Below are 18,758 nucleotides of genomic sequence, written 5' to 3'. Positions count from 1 at the left end.
TAGGGAGTACTACTACTAACATTTTACGTTTCAAACTTTATTGTAATATTTTTCAAATTAGTTTAATTTAATTTTGAATTATAATTAGAATATTCAAAATCCAACTAATGACAGCTAAATTCCAATTCGACGAATTTTCTTTTACGGAGCATATAATTTTTCCTTTTTTATTTGGCTCTACAATCTCCCTCTCTCTCTCTATCCCTTCTCGATCTCGATCTCGACAGCCATTCTTCAACGCCATATCTTCAGATCTAGCATACGGTGAAGGAGGCTGTAAATTTGTCAGGTATGATCTAATAATTTTTTTAAAGGATTTTGTGGAGTTTGTATTTTATCGTATTTACTGGATCTTCAGTTCCGTTTGCACGGCACCAGATCTAATTTTCGCCATCTATCTGTGGAATTTAGCTTATTAGTCATATGTTTGATTGTAGCTGATGTTTTAGATCTGAATTGTGGAGGGAGGAATCGTTTGTTTATTAGGGGAAATTGTGTTGTGTTTTGTTGCACTGTTATTTGACTATGATTGTTCCTTGCTCTTTTCTTCTGTCAATTGGCATACCGTTTTGGTGGTAGATTTTGCTAGAAAGATTATTGCTTGCATGACTTGAAATGATGTAATCGCTATATTTTTGTTTTAGAAATTGATCTGTGTCATTTTGAATGTTGCATTTTTATTCAATTCAGAGAAAAACAAATTTGTGGTTTATTTAAGTATAACATGCTGCGCAGGCAAATTGATTGAGCTAGCCAATTCCGCATCTCTCAGGCAAGGGTGGGATGAAGAAGGTTTTTGATCAAACTGTCCGTGACATGTAAGTTTCTCTTATAACTTTATTCCATGGATATGCTGTCTTTGCACTTTATTTCATGGTTTGTCTTCCCACTGTTTATTTTATCTTCTCTTAAATAAAAAGCAGTATCTAGATTATATATAAAAAATGCATTTAGGAGACTACTCTGGATATAGAATCGTTTAGCTATCAAGCTTGCAAACAAATTTGCTTTACCATTCAGAATCTCAAATATTTTGGTGATTTATTTAGTTAGATCATGTCTTAGTTTTAGTCTGCCAAGCATTTCATATGAATGCTTTGTTTGTTAACCTGCAGCAAGAGAGGGGTCAACAAGAAAGTTCTTAAAGTCCCATCAATTGAGCAAAAGGTAATATCTATATTGTCTTTTTGAGTTTTTGTTTTCGTTGTCTAGCTAGTTCTTCTCAGCAGTTCTAACTTTTAATGCTTTTCCCCCCTTCAGGTTCTTGATGCAACTAGCAATGAGCCCTGGGGGCCCCATGGATCCCTTCTGGCTGATATTGCTCAGGCAACTAGAAACTAGTAAGTGCATGCTGACTCGATATACTTCACTTGGGTTACTTTTCATAGGGTTGGTATTGAGCTTTGCCTTTTCAGTCACGACTATCAGATGATCATATCAGTAATATGGAAGCGTATAAATGATACTGGAAAAAATTGGCGTCATGTCTACAAGGTTTGTGTTCCTTAATTTGAGATTTCCTTTCTAGTTACCATTCCAATATTTTGGCATCTTATTTTATGCATTTATGAGCTCCCAACTATCAAATTCAAATCTAGAGAGATGACAACCATATCATTCTTTTTGCTGATCTCTACAGGCATTGACTGTCTTGGAATACCTGATAGCCCATGGATCTGAGCGTGTCATAGATGATATCAAGGAACATGCATACCAAATATCAGTTAGTTTCTTTATTATCTAAATTAATTTCTTATACAGCTCACCTTGTATGTAAGTTGATGGGTGGTGTTTCTCTCTTTTCCTCTTTTCCTAGACATTGTCCGATTTCCAATACATAGATTCCACTGGAAGAGACCAGGGTAACAATGTTAGAAAGAAGTCTCAGAGCATAGTAGTCCTTGTAAATGATAAGGAAAGGATACAAGAGGTTCGCCAGAAGGCCGCTGCTAATAGGGACAAGTAAGTAGCACTACAAGCTCTCCATTACCGGCATCTTAAACTTATTCTTATTGACATAAATATTAGGTTCTGTATAATGAATTATTATCATTGATAATTATTTTGCTATTTGCAATTTTTAAGGTTGTGCTTGTAAAGATTCATTGGTTACTAAATGCCTGTATGTATACTGATACGGAATCTTGTTCTTTGAATGTGCTTCATCTTCATATAGGTTAACATCTCCGATATTGAGTAGATTTTGAAATTTCATAGTTATGTTTTTGTTATGTTTTAAGGGATGAATCTACTTTGGGTAGTTTTTGCGAATGTGGAATTTAAAGCATAATCTTTTCTAATATCTACTCATATTTCAAGTTTGAGTAGTGTGAGCAAGGGCTTTGAGGGAGGTCTGCCTACCCTGTTTTATGGGCTTCTTAGGGAGCTCAGTAGTCGGTATACATAAAATTGTTTTATCGCATGGAAACATTTTATCTGTTTCTTTCTGTATTTTCTTTGTTCATTCGCCTTCTCTCTGCATGCTGCTAGTTTTCTATACATCCTCAGATGTCTGTATGTTTGTATCAGTATTACACGATTGTTTTTCTAAGCATGCTGCAAATTATCATAAACCAAATTCTAGCTTTTGGTTTATCATTGGTGAAGCTGTGTACTTGTTTCTTTTAACATCATATATCAACAGATTCCGCAGTAGTCCTAGTGGTGGTATGTATCATCCTGGCTCTGGAGGGTATGGAGACAAATATGATGATGATCGATATGGAAACCGAGATGATGATAGGAATGGCTATGGGAGAGATAGAGAATGGGGTTCTAGAGATGAGGATAGATATGGTCGGTATGGGGAATCATATGGCCGCGATGGAGACAGGTATGGTAGAGATAATGAGGAGCGATATGGCCGTGATGGGTTCAAGGATGATGATTACCAAGGAAGAAGTCAAAATGATGATTATAATTATGGGTCAAGAAGTAGAAGTGCTGATCGGGAGAGAAATCCTGCAAATGAGGATGACAGCCAATATTCTTCAAGGTTTGCTGAGTCTCTATTTTCCCATATTCAGTGAATTTATTTCACTTAATTTTCCTTGGTGCCCATATCCAACCTTTCTGTGCTACGAGAAGAGTGACTTTACCAAGTATGATAAATTTAGTCCCAAAAGTGATATTGAGTTCTGTTTTAAGAAGCATTTGTTAAGGGAACTGACATGTCAATCAATTATGGGTTTGTAAATAATATAACTGAACCAAATTTATAGTAGTGATTGGATTAAAATGTGTATTTGACTTCTAAAAAGGAAATTTTAACCACCTTAATCTTTTCCACCCACGCTGTTGATAAGTGCTTTCAAAGTTTGATTTCTTGCAATCCAGTAATTCACTCAAAAATAGGAAGACCTTAGATATAATGTAGCTTGTGAAACAGTCTGCTTCATGCTTTACATGTCATATATTCTTCAATCTGAAAACTGTTTGTTTAAGCTGGCTGATGAAGCTGACTCTTTGGATTGTTTCATTGGTTAAAATACTGTTGCCGGGTATCTAGAAACAAACCTGTGAATATTGCTTGATATTTTCGTTGATTGAAAACCTGTTGAACTTTGAGATTAAAATCTGCTAGAAGAGAAATGAAACCTCTCTGCTGAAATAAAGATATGAAAACTTTTTAAAGCACCTTTTTGGACATGCAAACACTTAAATACTTAATATGCACAGCGGCTTAACTAGTAAGAAGATGCTTCTCTAATCAGTAGATTGGGGGTTCAAGTCACCATGGAGAGAAAATGGGGAGCCAATACCGATCCACTTTAATAATAATAAAAAATATGCGTAGCAGATTCCTTCCAAGAATCTTGGATGTTACTGCTCTTGAGATGGTATTTGGGCCACTAAATTAGTGTGCTAGCTAGGAAAACTACCTTATCAATTTCATGGCCCTACTATGTGTTCATCTGTATTGAGATAATGAGATATGAATATTACAAGTCCTTTCCCTTTACAGAGGAAGTGGTGCAAAAGCTGATGACCAATCTCAAGATGGAAGGTGAATTCAATTGATCTATTTTGATGTATTGTTCTTATGAAATGATTAATTAATTATTATCTGAATTGTTTAACTTGTTTGATTTTTAAATCAGTACTGCTGGTAAGAGGGTTGAAAGTAGATATTCTGGGCAAAGTGCTGGTGCACCTCCTACTTACGAGGATGTTGTTGGTGGCACCAGCAGTCCTTCATACAATGAAAGGTACAATTTCCTGTATATTTGCTTTCAAGGATTTTCAGTTTGTGCATTAGTTCTGATCCATATCATTAGTAGGGATGGAGAATCTTCACAAGCATATGCCCCTAATGCATCCTCCTCCAAAGATGCTAGCCCAAACCATACAACAACCCCAGCTGCTCCACACCCTATTCCTGCTTCACCTCCTGCTTCAGCATCCCCTCCTACTTCAGTTCAGACTACAGCTCAGGATAGCAACCATGAAGTTTCTGGATTTGATGAATTTGATCCTAGAGGTTCATTTTCAGGTAAAGATCTAGTAACTATTGGAGCTGCACATCCCTTTATTTTTTGTCTTCTTGTAATCCCTGGACTATGCTGATTGAGTGCTTTAGGATGTCTTCCTTGCCATGGAATCTTTGTACTGCTTTGATGCTGTTGCTCCCATTATTTGAAATTTATGATTTCTTTGTACTGCTTATTCTGGACCTGTTATGATTTTTTTTCCGTCTATTTACATGCCATTTGGCAAGCTACTGGATGTTTGGTTCATTCTTATTTCTATTATCTTATATGTTTTAATAGCCGCCCCTGCCACCTCAAATGGTATAACTCCTGCCGCATCTGCTGTGGAAATGGATTTGCTGGGTGCTCTGTCTGAGCCTTTTTCTTCAAATCCGCTGGCTCTCGTGCCTGCTGGGCAGCCTGATGCTTCATCTGAAGCTAATCCAAATCCAGGCTTTACCTCTGGACCCACATTTGTAGGTGGGCTGCCACCACCAGCAACTGACAATCAGGTACTTTATGATACTGTTTTTTGACCGATGACATGTGAAGTGGTTAATTGTGAGTAATATCATGTTAAAATAGAATGATGAAAATGGAAACAAGAAAAACACTCATTTACTTATTGCTGTATAATGCACATGTGGTTGGTGTGAACATTTGGAAATTTGTTTTCACCCATTTGTTTGTGATTTTGTTTCAGCCTTTCGATGATCCATTTGGCGATGGTCCTTTCAGAGCTATTACATCTACAGATGGTGTACCAACTGAACAACAGATCAATACATCATCTGATTCATTCACTGTGAATTCCAATCAGAGCCTTGATGTGCCTCAGTCAGCTCCTCAGAAGCCAGCTACTGAAGTTGGGGGTGCATTTTATGATGCAACGAACATGGCGTCTTCTCCTTTTGGAATGCCACCCACTTCAACCACACCAATTCCACAACAGGAGTCATCAACTACTAGCCACGAGATCGATATATTAGCAGACATTCTACCTCCCTCGGGCTCCCAATCTTTTGTCAATACACAATCTGGTTACCAATCTGCACCAAACCAATCTCTGCCTCACAATGAGTTTCCACCTCAAACCAATCAACCCACAATGCAGCCATCTCTAACTGGTCAGTATGCAATCCAAAATGGTTTTCAAGCACAACCTGGCCAACCTGGTGGTTTTCCTCATACTCAACTTGGACAGCCTTCGATGCAAGCGAACTATCCTCCTCAACCAGCACACTCTGCTCCACAACCAGGCTTTCCTTCTCAAACCATGGCTTTAGCCCTCCCTGGTCAAGCTGGTCAGGCACCACATTCAGGTTTTCATCCTCAAGGTGGTTCTATGCTGCCAAACATGAACTTTTATGGAGCTTACCATCATCAATCAGTGGCTGCAGCCCCAGCTGGTGGATACATGGTTCCTCCTACTTCCATGGGAGTTGCTACAAATCAAAATTTCCTTTCACATATGGGTTCTCAAGCTCCACAAGCACAATCAAACACTCTTGTGGCTCCAGTGTCTGTTACTCAAGCTTCAATAGGTTCTTCTGTTGTAGCACCAAAACCAGACAAGTTCGAGACCAAGTCCACTGTTTGGGCTGACACTCTGAGCCGTGGACTGGTTAACCTCAATATTTCTGGATGTAAGTTTTGGCATTTTCATTTCTGATAGAGTACATTTCATTGCTGAGCCTAAATTACTGTTGAAATTTATGCAGCAAAAACAAATCCATTGGCTGATATAGGAGTTGATTTTGATGCCATAAATCGCAAGGAGAAAAGGATGGAAAAACAACCAGCAACAACTACAGTCGCATCTACAGTTACCATGGGCAAAGCAATGGGCTCTGGATCTGGGGTTGGACGTGCTGGTGCCGGTTCTCTAAGGCCTCAGCCAAACCAAATGATGGGTTCTGGTATGAATTTTAACATGGCCGGTGGTCCTGGTGGGGGCATGGGTGGCTATGGGGGAGGCCAACCAATCGGGAGAGGGATGGGGATGGGGATGGGACCGGGTGTAGGTATGAATATGCCAGGACCTATGGGGATGGGAATGGGAATGAACATGGGTATGGGCCCAGGGATGACCACGGGTATGGGCCCGGGGATGAACATGCAACAGCCTATGGGTCATCCTCCTGGAAGTAACATACCCGGGGGATACAATCCTACAATGGGACCTGGAAACTACAGCCAACATCCATATGGTGGCTACCGATGAGGTCGGCCTTTAAGGTGACATTGCTGGTTTATTTTACACAGAAAATGAGTCCCCCACCCTTAAACGCGGATTTACAATCAGATATTGCAACCAACAAAAGTCTATTCACTTGTAATGTTTTATGTTGGGTTTGTATAACGTGCGTGTGTTCATTCTTTTTGGGGTTTTGTTTTTTATATGATATATACACATATTTTTGGGTCACAATGAGCCATTGTACGTGCCCCAGAGTTCTATAGTTGTTACTGCGTGATCTTGTATATTATGGCTCACCTCTCTCGGGCGCCTATTATTTTTGTTGTGATGTTCCTATGCACCATTTTGACAGTGCTGTTGTTGAAAGGTGGTTGCGTACCATGAATTAATCGATATTCATGTTCATTCCACGGTTAGGTTTCGGTTGATGATATATTCAATTTGACTATTCACTGCTGAGATATGACTATTCGTCGTACCCCTGCCCCTCGGATAATTTTAATTACATCGATCTCTTATTCTCTTTACTTTCTCTCTTTGCATATTCTCTCTTCATTTCTCTTCTCTCTTTCCGTCCTTCCTTGTCGGGAGTTCCGACGGTCCCCATTACCCTCCAATCTGTCGGAAAAAGAGTACGAAGACGCCAATTTGTGTGTGTGTGTGTGTGGATGGGGCAGAGCTGTGTGCATTGAGTTTGATTTCTGGATTTTTCGTTTCTTGGTTGCATTGTTGATCTATCATTTTATTGATTTATAGAGCTGATTGATGTTGATTGCTTAGTGAGATTAATGGAGTTATCTTGTTTAAATAAATGCTTGCTTATTTTTGTCATTTCTGATTCTCAATAATTAATACGCTTTTATTAATGTTTGCTATAATTGAACAATGAATCAATATTATAAACAAATTTAAATTAATTTTAACTTTAAAATTTATTTTAATCTTATTAAAATTAGTAAAGATATAATTTGAGCAATCCAACAATACTATAAAACTGTCTTGATGTATTCAATATTATAGTATCTCACTATTAACTAACTAATCAATCGAATCGAATTTAAAAGAAAACTAGCCCAGTCCTTTCATATAAATTCCTGGCCCAAACTACCAATTAATTAAAAAAAAATAAGGGCCCAAGTCTAAATTAAGACCAGCCCACTCTCCCTTTGCCTAAATTCAAAGAACTCGCTCCCTCTCTCCAAATTATCGCCGGCGACCAATCGATTTTCCCGGCTCGTCTTCTCCCTCTCGCCTCTATCACCTAGAAATCCCAAATTGTACCAACATAAATAATAGAAAGAAAGACAGAAAAACTTTCAAATGATGCGCCGCCGCCGAAATTGAACACAGAGAGAGAGAGAGAGAGAGAGCTGCGGTAGAATGAGCAGAAGGGTGCTCAATTCCGGTCTACTTTTTCCAGCAAAATTCTTGAACTCACTAAAACCCTTCCACAGATTCTTCAGTGCCGACGAAATTTTTCTCCCGGGACTAACGGCCGCAGACGGCAACCTCGAAGGATTATTAACGGACGATGAAGCCCTCTACTCCGCACCTCAAGACGCCCCAGCCCAATATCTCTCATTTCTCAAGGAATCCATTTTTTATGCCAAAGCTGAAGTCTTTGAGCCAGTTAAATGCTCAACCGATGCTATTTCAATCATAAACAGGATCGGGAGCACCAATGATGGGTTGGGGGAGGAATCCCAGAAATTCCTAAGGCAGTTTAGGGCGAAACTCGATGGGAATTTGGTGGTTGATGTGCTGAGAAATGTGCAAAATCCTGAATTGGGTGTTAGGTTTTTCATGTGGGCTGGGAGGCAGATAGGGTATAGTCACAATGTAACTGTTTATGAGGCTCTGCTGGAGTTGTTAGGCAGTGGTAGGGACGAGAGAGTGGACGATCATTTTCTGATCGAGATAAAGGGGGATGATGGGGAAGTGCTGGGGAGGTTGCTTAATGTGTTGATTAGGAAGTGTTGCCATAGTGGGATGTGGAATTTGGCACTTGAGGAGTTGGGGAGGCTTAAGGATTTTGGGTATAAGCCGTCTAGGGCGACATACAATGCGCTGGTGCGCGTATTCTTGGAGGCTGGGAAGGTGGACACTGCTTTGCTGCTTCACAGGGAGATGTTGAGTTTGGGGTTTAAGATGGAGAGTCATATATTAGGTAGCTTTGTGCATTTCTTATGCAAAATAGGTAAATGGAGAGATGCATTAACTATGATTGAGACGGAAAAAGTCCAGCCTGATACTTTGTTGTATACGAAGATGATAATGGCTATATAACACCGATACGCCACCCTGTTGCCGTATCACGTATCGGATACGTATCCGATACCGATACGCGACGGATACACCGTCGATACGTATCCTGGGCGTATCCGCGAGCTGGGCCGTATTGGGCCGGGAAACCTCAGATTCGATACGTATCCTTCGGCGTATCCGCGAGCTGGGCCGTATTGGGCCTTCATCCTCCTCTATCTGCAAAGATCTGAGGTTCTCCTCTTCGAAATCAACGTCCATCTCTGTCGAAGAACTTCGCAACTTTCAATTTACGAACTTCAATCCGATTTGGGAACAAAATTGACAGTTAATCGGATATGAAGAAGAAGAAGAAGAAGAAGAAAGGGGAGGCGCCGCTATTGCCTCAACTAGGGATTGAAGAAAATTGGAAATGGGAGAATGAATTGGGCAAGAAGTAGTCACGATGGAAAAGGAGTATATTTGGGGCTCATTTTTTGGGCCAATTTATTACTCCATTAACTTTGTCTAATTTTGTAACTATAAATAAATATTTTGATCAATATTATTGGTAATATGGATAAGTATAACCAAAAAATCGATGTGGTGTAATCGACCATAAAAGAAATTGACTTTAGCTTTTAATATTTTGTAATTTTATTATTTTTATTTGTATAATAACATTAGAATATCTATTTTGTAATTTATTATGCACTATTATTATTTATTAAAAAAATAGTTAAAACGTATCCGCGTATCGGGTTGTTTGGGAAAGAGCCGTATCCGCGTATCCGTATCCTTCGGATACTGATACGCGTATCCGTATCCGTGCCGCATAGGATAATGGGGTTGTGTGAGGGATCTTTCTTTGAAGAGGCTATGGAGTTCTTGCATAGGATGCGGGTGGATTCGTGTGTTCCTAATGTCGTGACGTATAGGGTTTTGCTTTGTGGGTGTCTGAATAAGGGGAAGCTGGGGAGGTGTAAGAGGGTGCTGAGTATGATGATTGCAGAAGGTTGTTATCCGAGCACTAGGATATTTTGTTCTCTCGTCCACGCCTACTGCAAATCCGGGGACCAGTCCTATGCATATAAGTTGTTCAAGAAAATGGTTGATTGTGGTTGTAAGCCTGGTTATGTAGTTTATAATATATTGATTGGAAGTATCTGTGGTGACGACAGCCTTCCAAGTCCGGACATGTTGGAACTGGCTGAAAAGGCTTACAGTGAGATGCTTGGTGCCCGGTTGGCGTTGAATAGAGTCAATGTTAGCAATTTTGCCCGCTGTCTTTGTGGGGCGGGGAAATATGAGAAAGCTTATCGTGTGATTCATGAAATGATGGGCAATGGATTTGTTCCGGAAGCTGGCACGTACAACAAAGTAATTGGTTTTTTCTGTGATGCATCAAAAGTAGACAATGCCCTCTTACTATTTAAAGAGATGAAAGAGAATGGAGTTGTCCCAAATGTATACACTTACTCTATTATGATCGATAGGTTCTGTAAAGCTGGCTTGATTCAGCAGGCTCGGTGCTGGTTTGAGGAAATGATGAGGGATGGCTGCCCTCCGACTGTGGTAACGTATACAGCACTTATACATGCTTACCTCAAAGTGAGGAAGATATCTGATGCAAATGAGATATTTGAGATGATGTTGACACAAGGATGCCAGCCGAATGTTATCACTTTTACTGCTCTGATCGATGGATACTGCAAAGCTGGACAAATAGAGAAGGCCGGGGCGATTTATGAAAGAATGAGAGGTAATCTTGATGTTAACGATGTAGATATGTACTTCAGAATTTCGGATAATAGTAATAATGAGCCAAACGTTGTTACACATGGAGCTCTGATTGATGGCTTATGCAAGGTGCATAGGGTCAAAGAGGCAAACAAAATTTTAGATGCAATGATGGCTCAAAACTGTGAGCCGAACGAAGTTGTTTATGACGCTCTTATTGATGGATTCTGCAAGGTTGGAAAGCTAGATGAAGCACAGGAAGTTTTTGCTAAGATGTCAGAACGTGGATACACCCCAAATGTTTATACATACAGCTCTTTGATCGACAGACTCTTTAAAGAGAAACGTCTTGATCTTGCTCTAAAAGTACTGGCGAAAATGCTTGAAAATTCGTGCATGCCTAATGTTATTACTTATACAGAGATGGTTGATGGTCTTTGTAAAAATGGGAAGACAGCTGAAGCATACAAACTGATGTTGATGATGGAGGAAAAAGGTTGTAATCCTAATGTCGTTACCTATACCGCCATGATAGATGGGTTCGGGGTTACTGGAAGAGTCGATAAATGCCTCGAACTCTTCCAAGAGATGACCAAAAAGGGATGTGCTCCGAATTATGTCACATACAGGGTCTTAATAAAGCATTGCTGTGGCGTTGGGCGGTTGGACGAGGCTTATCAGCTTCTGGAGGAGATGAAACAGACATATTGGCCGAGTCGTTTAGCGAACTATCAGAAGGTTGTGGAAGGCTTCAGCAAGGATTTTATGATGAGTCATGAATTAGTCAATGAAATGGGTAACGATGATGCTGTTCCCCTTATTCCAGCTTACAAAGTTTTGATTGATAGCTTTCGGAAGGCTGGAAGATTGGAAATGGCTCTGCAGCTGCATCAAGAGTTTTCATCAATGTCACCATGTTCATCAATGCATAAGAATGTGTGTTCCTCTTTAATCGAGAGCCTGTCAGCTTCAGGCAAAATTGATGAAGCATTTGAATTATACACCGACATGATAGGAAAAGGTAATGTTCCCGAGTTTGCTGTGATTGTTGATCTCGTCAAGGGGCTTCTAAAGGTTAACAGATGGGACGATGCACTTCTTCTGTCCGAAAGCTTGTGTCACATGGTATGCCTCTTTTGTACAGCGACATTGTGTGCTCTCGACTTATTAATACATTATCATAATTATTCGTGTTTTCTTTACAATGATAGTTGTTTTTTCATTAGATAGCATTGCCATAGCAAATCAATACTAAGCAAAGTTATGGCAGAGTAGGAATAATGCTTCTAGCTTCCAACATCTAGCTTATGGATGAAGAAAAAGAGAAGCCCTAGAAAACATTTACACTGGATTATTTCTTCTATCTGTTTGAAAATTACATATTGGCAAATGCACGTTTCGAGATCTAACTTACCAACTGAAGCATGACGTTGTCACCTGTTGTTATACGAGAGTTCATCGATCTATGTGTAAATATGATGTTATTTGTATGTGTTGATCTGTGCAACTTGATCTAGTTTTTTATAATTGAATAAATCGGTAACCATGTTCGCATCAACAAATCAGCTTGAATGGTTTTGATGATCATCTAACAGATATGGAGTACCAGCTAGTGCCATAACATTCGAATAATCTGATGTTTGCTGCACGGTTTTTTTGGATGACAGGATATCCAGTGGTTGCCTAATCAGAACACGCAAAAACAGATGTAGAGTGGTTTCTCATTTGACTCGTCTCGTTACAATTGGATAGCGAAGCATTAAACAAATCTTCTCTAAAATCTGCATCGAGTTAGAAACAAAATGGCAAACATGTGCTTCTCTTCATGCCAGGTATGTTGCACTTCCAGCTTCTCGCCTTTCCTGTGAGCAGTAATATATTTTCTCAGTTACCCAATCTTGTTCGTAGAAAAGATGGTTAGACGAAAGTGGGTGTATGGATCCAACACTTCAACCACTCTTCAATCCTTTTTTCTTGTTTCAAGGGTTTCAGCTTTTAAATTGTTTTTTAGATCTCTTCTCGAAATTGAAGAAACGAAGCATCCCAAGTAGACATGTAGAGCTCGGTGTCGAGTAACACAGTAGCCTAGTCGAGCATTTTCCTAAAATATTTTTGACGATGTTGATCTAGTAGATATGCAAGGTTTAATGAGTTTAAAGCACCGGTGTTTTCCGATTTTAGTTCTGTTTGCTTACGGTGCAGAAAATGGACACTCGTTGGAGCCCCATACGTTGTGAATATGGTATTGCTGAGCTGGCCAGCTCGGACACAAGTAAAGGCTCGATCCTTGGCCAAACAAAATGATAAATAGACGATTTTTCCTCTCTGGGAACTGAACTCGGGAGAATTCGACTCACTGGTAACGGAAAATTACAGAACTTGATGAGCTAAATGAATTTTCGGAGAATGCAGAAAAAAAAGGAACTGATGAAACTGATTTTGAAGTGTTCAAAATTGCTGTTGGAACTGATTTCATATAGCAGAGATGATCTGCTGCATTTTTGGAACTGGTCATGTAAGTATGATTAGTAGATTATTACATTGTTGGTTTCTCTAGTTTTAACCTTAAAATATGTCTACTAATTACTGTTGATTTGTTCTTATTTTGCAATCAATGGTGACATCTTGATTACTTACTTACATGACGTTTATTGTTTATTATTACTTCCTCCATTTCATTCAAATAAACTTTTATTGTGAGTTTATGAAGTACTAAAAGAGAAGGAATAAAATATAAAAGACAATATACTATTAGAAAGAGTAATGATTTCCATTGTTAATGGTATTGAAGAACATCTTCAATTTTCACTTTGAATAAGACTAATGAATTTTTTTTATAGCAATGATTAATTGGAAGTTGACTGGAGCAAATATTTTACTCATAAATAAGTACTAATAGTGTGAGTCAAAAGCCACGTGGGAATTTGTCAAATTATTTATTTTTTCCACAACGTGTCTCAATTCATATATATTTAGAGAGAGAGAGAGAGAGAAGAGAGAGAGAGAGCTGATATACGAGTTCTCTTCTCTGCCGAAACAAATGCGCATGATGAAGACGGTGAATTGCAAAAAATTCTTCACAAAAGCTACATTGTTAGGGCTTGCTTTAGGGCAGTTTCTCTCGCTTCTCATCACCTCCACCGGATTTTCATCCTCTGAACTCGCCAACAGAGGTACCTTTTTCCTCAATAATTTTTTATTTTACTGGACTCTTAATTTCAATTGTGAATTGTGATGTCAATGTTTTTATTCTGTTTCAATGCAATCGTGTGCAAAGCAAAATTGATGCTGTTCTGCTGCTATAACTATGTTGGATTGTTGTAAACTATATATAGGTGGTGGTCATCTCAACCACCACTAGGTACCACCACCGCCTCCCGATGCGCTATGCTCATGCCATTCTTGAATCCTGGGACAGTGCTGTACCTAATGGGAGAGAAGCTGTACCCGATGGGAGAGAAGCTTTGGTTGGAGGAGGCACAGTATAAAGTAATGTTGAGTTCGTCGGACAACAGAGGAGATTTTAATTTGATGTCTGTGACGATGGAGGTATTAGGGTTTGAGGAGTTGATGAAATCTTCGCGAATGTGCAGTTGTTGTATGTAGAGATGCAGGGTCATGGCCTTGTCCATGATGTACATAAAAAATCCAACTATGGCAACAAAAGCAAAAGGCCAGTCATCAACTTGTCACCATCCTCGTAGGGATCTCAAAAAATATACACTAAAGAAGAACTAGCACTATTCCACACAAAAAAAATATGAGAAATTGGGCATGAAGTTATGAAAAAGCTAAGGGATATATTTATAGGCAAAATAAGTCTTAAACCTAATTGGAAAAGATACATGGAGATCTACCCAAGAAAAAAATAAGTCTTACATTAAAAATCGGGACGTCCGTGCGGACGTCCGTCGTGTCAACGCAATGGCAGACGTCCCGGGAACGCCGCAGAACTCCGGTGTCCGCAGCGGACGTCCGTATCTCTCTCGCCTAATGGCGGACGTCCGCCGGGACGGGCGCCATTGCGGATGCTCTTATTATTAACTATTAACAAACAAATTTAAGGACAATTACAAATTAAAGTTGTTTTATGTTTTTGGGCTTGCTAATTTTCTATATACGATATACTTTATTTATATTAGTTAAATATTGTCGGGCATGATATAATATTAGTCAATTGGTACTATAATAAGAAAAGTTATATGGTTATATTAATCAAGGGCTCACTAGGTATTGGTGCAAATAAACTTTAGTTCTTATATGGTAGTTTCCTTTTGGACCTTCACTATATTATAAAATCAACAATTTGGTGAAAAAGGAATTAAATAGTTTTCATGTTTAGAGATAATTTTTGGTGTATTAAGGATTTTCATATATTGGGTATATATTTTAATTATTTTTGGTTTATCTAAAACCAATTGTTAGTTTTTTGGCTTGAATATAGTAGATCGGAATATGACTTATAAAATTGCCTACTTTTATAAAATAAAAGATGTTCTACGAAAGAATAAACATGTAGTACTAGCTAGTATTAAAAAGGGAAAAGGTAGGCGTTGTTATTTTTTTAGTGATATTAATGACGCAACAAATATCCTTTTTAGTAGAAGAGAGAACTAAACCTTCTGACTCTCTTAATTCGACTTTCGAAAGAATCGACAAAGAAAACTCTATCAGCTTGATACATTACTCCAATTATTTTATACTAGAATGATATTGCCTCACATACATCATATCTCATAGATTCGAAGAATAGTAGTATGATCATATCTTGATCTTGATATGAAATCTTTAAGCTTGCTTTGATGACCCACCTTGCGTCTTGGAATTGTTGTGATGATGGGCTCGGGCCCTTGGCTGGTGGCAAAATCGATGTTCGTGTCATGCAAAAATGGTATAATGGCGCGCACTCAAGTTTTCATCTATTGTTAATTGAAGAAGAGGTTTTGGTCGGAAATATCACAAATTTTGAACATAATTTGATATTTCTTGTAAACTTTAAACTTGGTCTTTAAAATCATCGACTTTACAAGTTATACGAATTCCTACCTGATTCGGCTCTATCAACCTCGTTTTATATGATAAAATCTGAAAAATATTTTGCACCGTACGTCAACATCTGTTTTCGAACAAAAGTAAGATTATTCACATAAAATTTAAAAACAAAATATTATTGGAAAAAGCATCATTTAGGTTAGAACCCAATAAAAATTCAATGGAGTCTTATCGGTTTGTAATTAAAAAAATAATTGAGTAAAACAATAATAGTACTACAGTAATTAGTTAAATAACTTACTTAAATAAACTACTCTATATTCTATAAATGTGGAGTAAATAATACGAATAGAACTAAAACAGCAAATATCATCCGAAAACAAAAAAGAAATTTGAATGAAATTAAACGGAAGAAAAAAAATATAAATTCAACTAATCCTCGAAACCTTGCTGGAGTCTTCGAGAAGAAAACCCGCCACCACCTTCACCGGCGTCGCCGCCCCACAACCAGTACAATAGCACTTTCCTCTCTCCTCAACGCTGCTACAATCACGGCAATCTACACTGCTTATAAAGTTGGTGGTTATCTCAACCCTCAACTCCACCGTTGACCCTTGGGCAAGCTTCGGTTGCGCGTCGTCCCACGACGGCCCACTAGGCACCACCACCGCCTCCCTATGCGCCGTCCCCGAGAAATAGTTGAATCCTGGGACGATGCGGTAGCCCATGGCGGAGAAGCTTTGGCAGGAGGAACAATACAAAGTAACGTTGAGATCGTCGGTATAGAGAGGATTCTTGAATTTTAGGTCGATCACGATGGAGGTATTACTAGGGTTTGAGGAGTTACTGGAATCTTCCCGAATGTATAGTTGTTGTATGTCGATATGCATCGGTCGAGCCATTAAGAATAAGTAGAACGCAATTACTCCTCCCGTGATTGCAGAAGCAACTATAAAAGAAAATATAAAAGCACACCATCGACGACGATTCTCGTCCGCCGTCGACTTGTCACTGCTATCCTCGCCGGCGGCCGTCGACTTGTCACAACGATCCTCGTCAGCCATTGACTTATCGTAGCAATCCTCGTTGGTCATCGACTTGTCACAGAAGAAAATATGAAGAGAATCTCGTTATGAAACACTAAGGGCTATAGCTATAATTATAGGTAGAATAAGTCTTAATCCTATTTGGGAAAAGATAACATAACGATACAACCAAGGAAATCGAGTTGTACTTGGATTGTTTTTATGTTTTTGGGCTTGTTATTTTTTTTAAATTTATTTATACGATATTAGTTAAATATTATCTGACATGATATATGTAATATAAGGGAAGTGATATATTGCTAATTTAATACTTATTGCTAACTACAATTAAATAATAGCCTTCGAATATTCAAATCAAGGGCCTAGATTATCAGTTTCGAAATGTCAATATGATCAATAAAAAATATCAATAAAGGTATTAAGGTCAATTTACAATAAATTACTTCTAACTAACTTTTGAAAAATATCACATAACTTTAAAACGTATATAACTTTCTCGATTTAAATTATTTTTCACACAACATATATCAAATTAAAGATAATTTTATAAGGATTCTAACGAGATTTCACTTGCATTTGTTCCGATGTCAAAATTTGAAAAAAATAAAAAATTTTCAATTTTTTCGTACAACAACAAATGTCAACATATTATATAAAATATGTCAATATAATACATGTATAATGTCATTCTTAAAGAAGCAATGTGGTGACATAAGCAATGTATTGACATTCTCAAAGCATTGTGTTTATATTTTCAAAACACTATATTGACATTTTCATCCACAACCCAATTTTTGGTAATTTTTTTATTTTTTTAATTTAATTAATAAAAATGAAAATTACACATGAAAAATTTTAGATGACTAAATTTCTAAAATCCTATAGTCTTAAATTAGTTGTAGTTAGCCACTAAATAGTGAGTTAGCAATTGATCACTCCCCGGTAATATAATATATACGTGATAGATGCTATGCTATATAAAATTTAAATCCAAATCTCTTATTATATCTTTTATATCTGAACTTTTTCCTACTTTTGCTATCTTAAAATAAGATATTGTTATGTGTAAACATAAAGGAGAATATTGTCATAATATCTCAAAATTTTGAATTTCGTTAATTTCAAATATCGTGTTTAAAATCATCAATTTTACAAGTCAGTGTATATTTTCCAACGTAATGTGCGACTGTCATTTATCTACATATACACGTTAGAGTTTAATTTAAATAACGTCATTTTAATTTAAATCTTCCTCGAGTCACGTATTCATCTCACCCATGTTTTCAATAGCGACTTCACTTGATAGTACTTCCTCCGTCTCATGTTACTTGCACAATTTATTTTCAGACTCACCTAAACTATTTCCACTATTTCTATTTTAGATAAAAAAAAATTATGGTATTTAATTAAGATATTAGAGTTAGTTTGTGTTTCCTTTATCAAGTGTTGTCTTATTGTACTTAAAATTTCAATTTAATTACACTAATTACTCAAATTCAAATTTATGTTGTCAAAGTGAAAAGTGCGAGTAACATGGAACAGAAGGAGTATAAGATTTATTCAAATTTCGATCAAACCCACGAGCCTCTGCGACTACCAGTGGGCCGCCTTCCTACCGGTTTGGTTGAATCCGTGGGATAAATGGCTAGAGCCTAAAAGTTGGAATGGGCTCGGTCACTTAATTTGTTTGGCCCAGTAATTGATGGCGACGGGGTTGGACCATTATGTTTAGTTCAATAGTATAATGCTCCATCTACTTAATAATTCAATTTTGTTGATCGGAAATGACATAAATTTCTATTGTATTTATTTGATATTAATACAAGTACATTTTAGTAATAAGTTATATAGTTTGAAATAAATCGTTCATTTACATTGAGCTGAATGAATTAGTTAATTGGAACAATAAGAAAGTTATATTGTTATTAATCAAGGGCTCACTGGGTATTGGTGAAAATTAACTACCGTTACTATATATTACTAGTATCACATATTTTTGAACCTTCAATTTATTATAAAATCAACAATTTTGTAAAAATGGTACTAGTATTTAAATTAGGGTGACTGATA

General features: G+C 37.7%; 2 protein-coding genes across 3 annotated transcripts; both read left to right on the top strand.

Moving 5' to 3' along the window:
* Window positions 1-150: 150 nt before the first annotated feature.
* Window positions 151-6,953, top strand: LOC121807378 (clathrin interactor EPSIN 2-like). 2 transcript variants are annotated; one of them, XM_042207592.1, is made up of 14 exons: window positions 151-289; window positions 736-818; window positions 1,116-1,167; window positions 1,261-1,340; window positions 1,416-1,494; window positions 1,640-1,723; window positions 1,817-1,962; window positions 2,645-2,995; window positions 3,965-4,006; window positions 4,101-4,208; window positions 4,278-4,492; window positions 4,770-4,981; window positions 5,173-6,115; window positions 6,191-6,953. In XM_042207592.1, exons 2-14 carry the CDS (start codon window positions 784-786, stop codon window positions 6,691-6,693), a joined length of 2,850 nt encoding a protein of 949 aa, XP_042063526.1. In that variant the 5' UTR covers window positions 151-289; window positions 736-783; the 3' UTR covers window positions 6,694-6,953. The 2 variants fall into 2 exon arrangements, with proteins under 2 accessions (XP_042063526.1, XP_042063527.1); XM_042207593.1 differs by having other exon boundaries at window positions 152-289; window positions 4,281-4,492.
* Window positions 6,954-7,807: 854 nt separating this feature from the next.
* Window positions 7,808-13,280, top strand: LOC121806831 (pentatricopeptide repeat-containing protein At1g06710, mitochondrial-like). Its single transcript, XM_042206987.1, has 4 exons — window positions 7,808-8,939; window positions 9,750-11,775; window positions 12,318-12,482; window positions 12,853-13,280. Exons 1-3 carry the CDS (start codon window positions 8,050-8,052, stop codon window positions 12,360-12,362), a joined length of 2,961 nt encoding a protein of 986 aa, XP_042062921.1. The 5' UTR covers window positions 7,808-8,049; the 3' UTR covers window positions 12,363-12,482; window positions 12,853-13,280.
* The last annotated feature ends 5,478 nt before the right edge of the window (window positions 13,281-18,758 follow it).

This window comes from Salvia splendens, chromosome 6, assembly GCF_004379255.2.
Source record: "Salvia splendens isolate huo1 chromosome 6, SspV2, whole genome shotgun sequence".
In the NCBI taxonomy this organism is placed as follows: Eukaryota; Viridiplantae; Streptophyta; class Magnoliopsida; order Lamiales; family Lamiaceae; genus Salvia; species Salvia splendens.
Note: the sequence above shows the minus strand (reverse complement) of the source record. Positions and strands in the feature narration are given on the sequence as shown.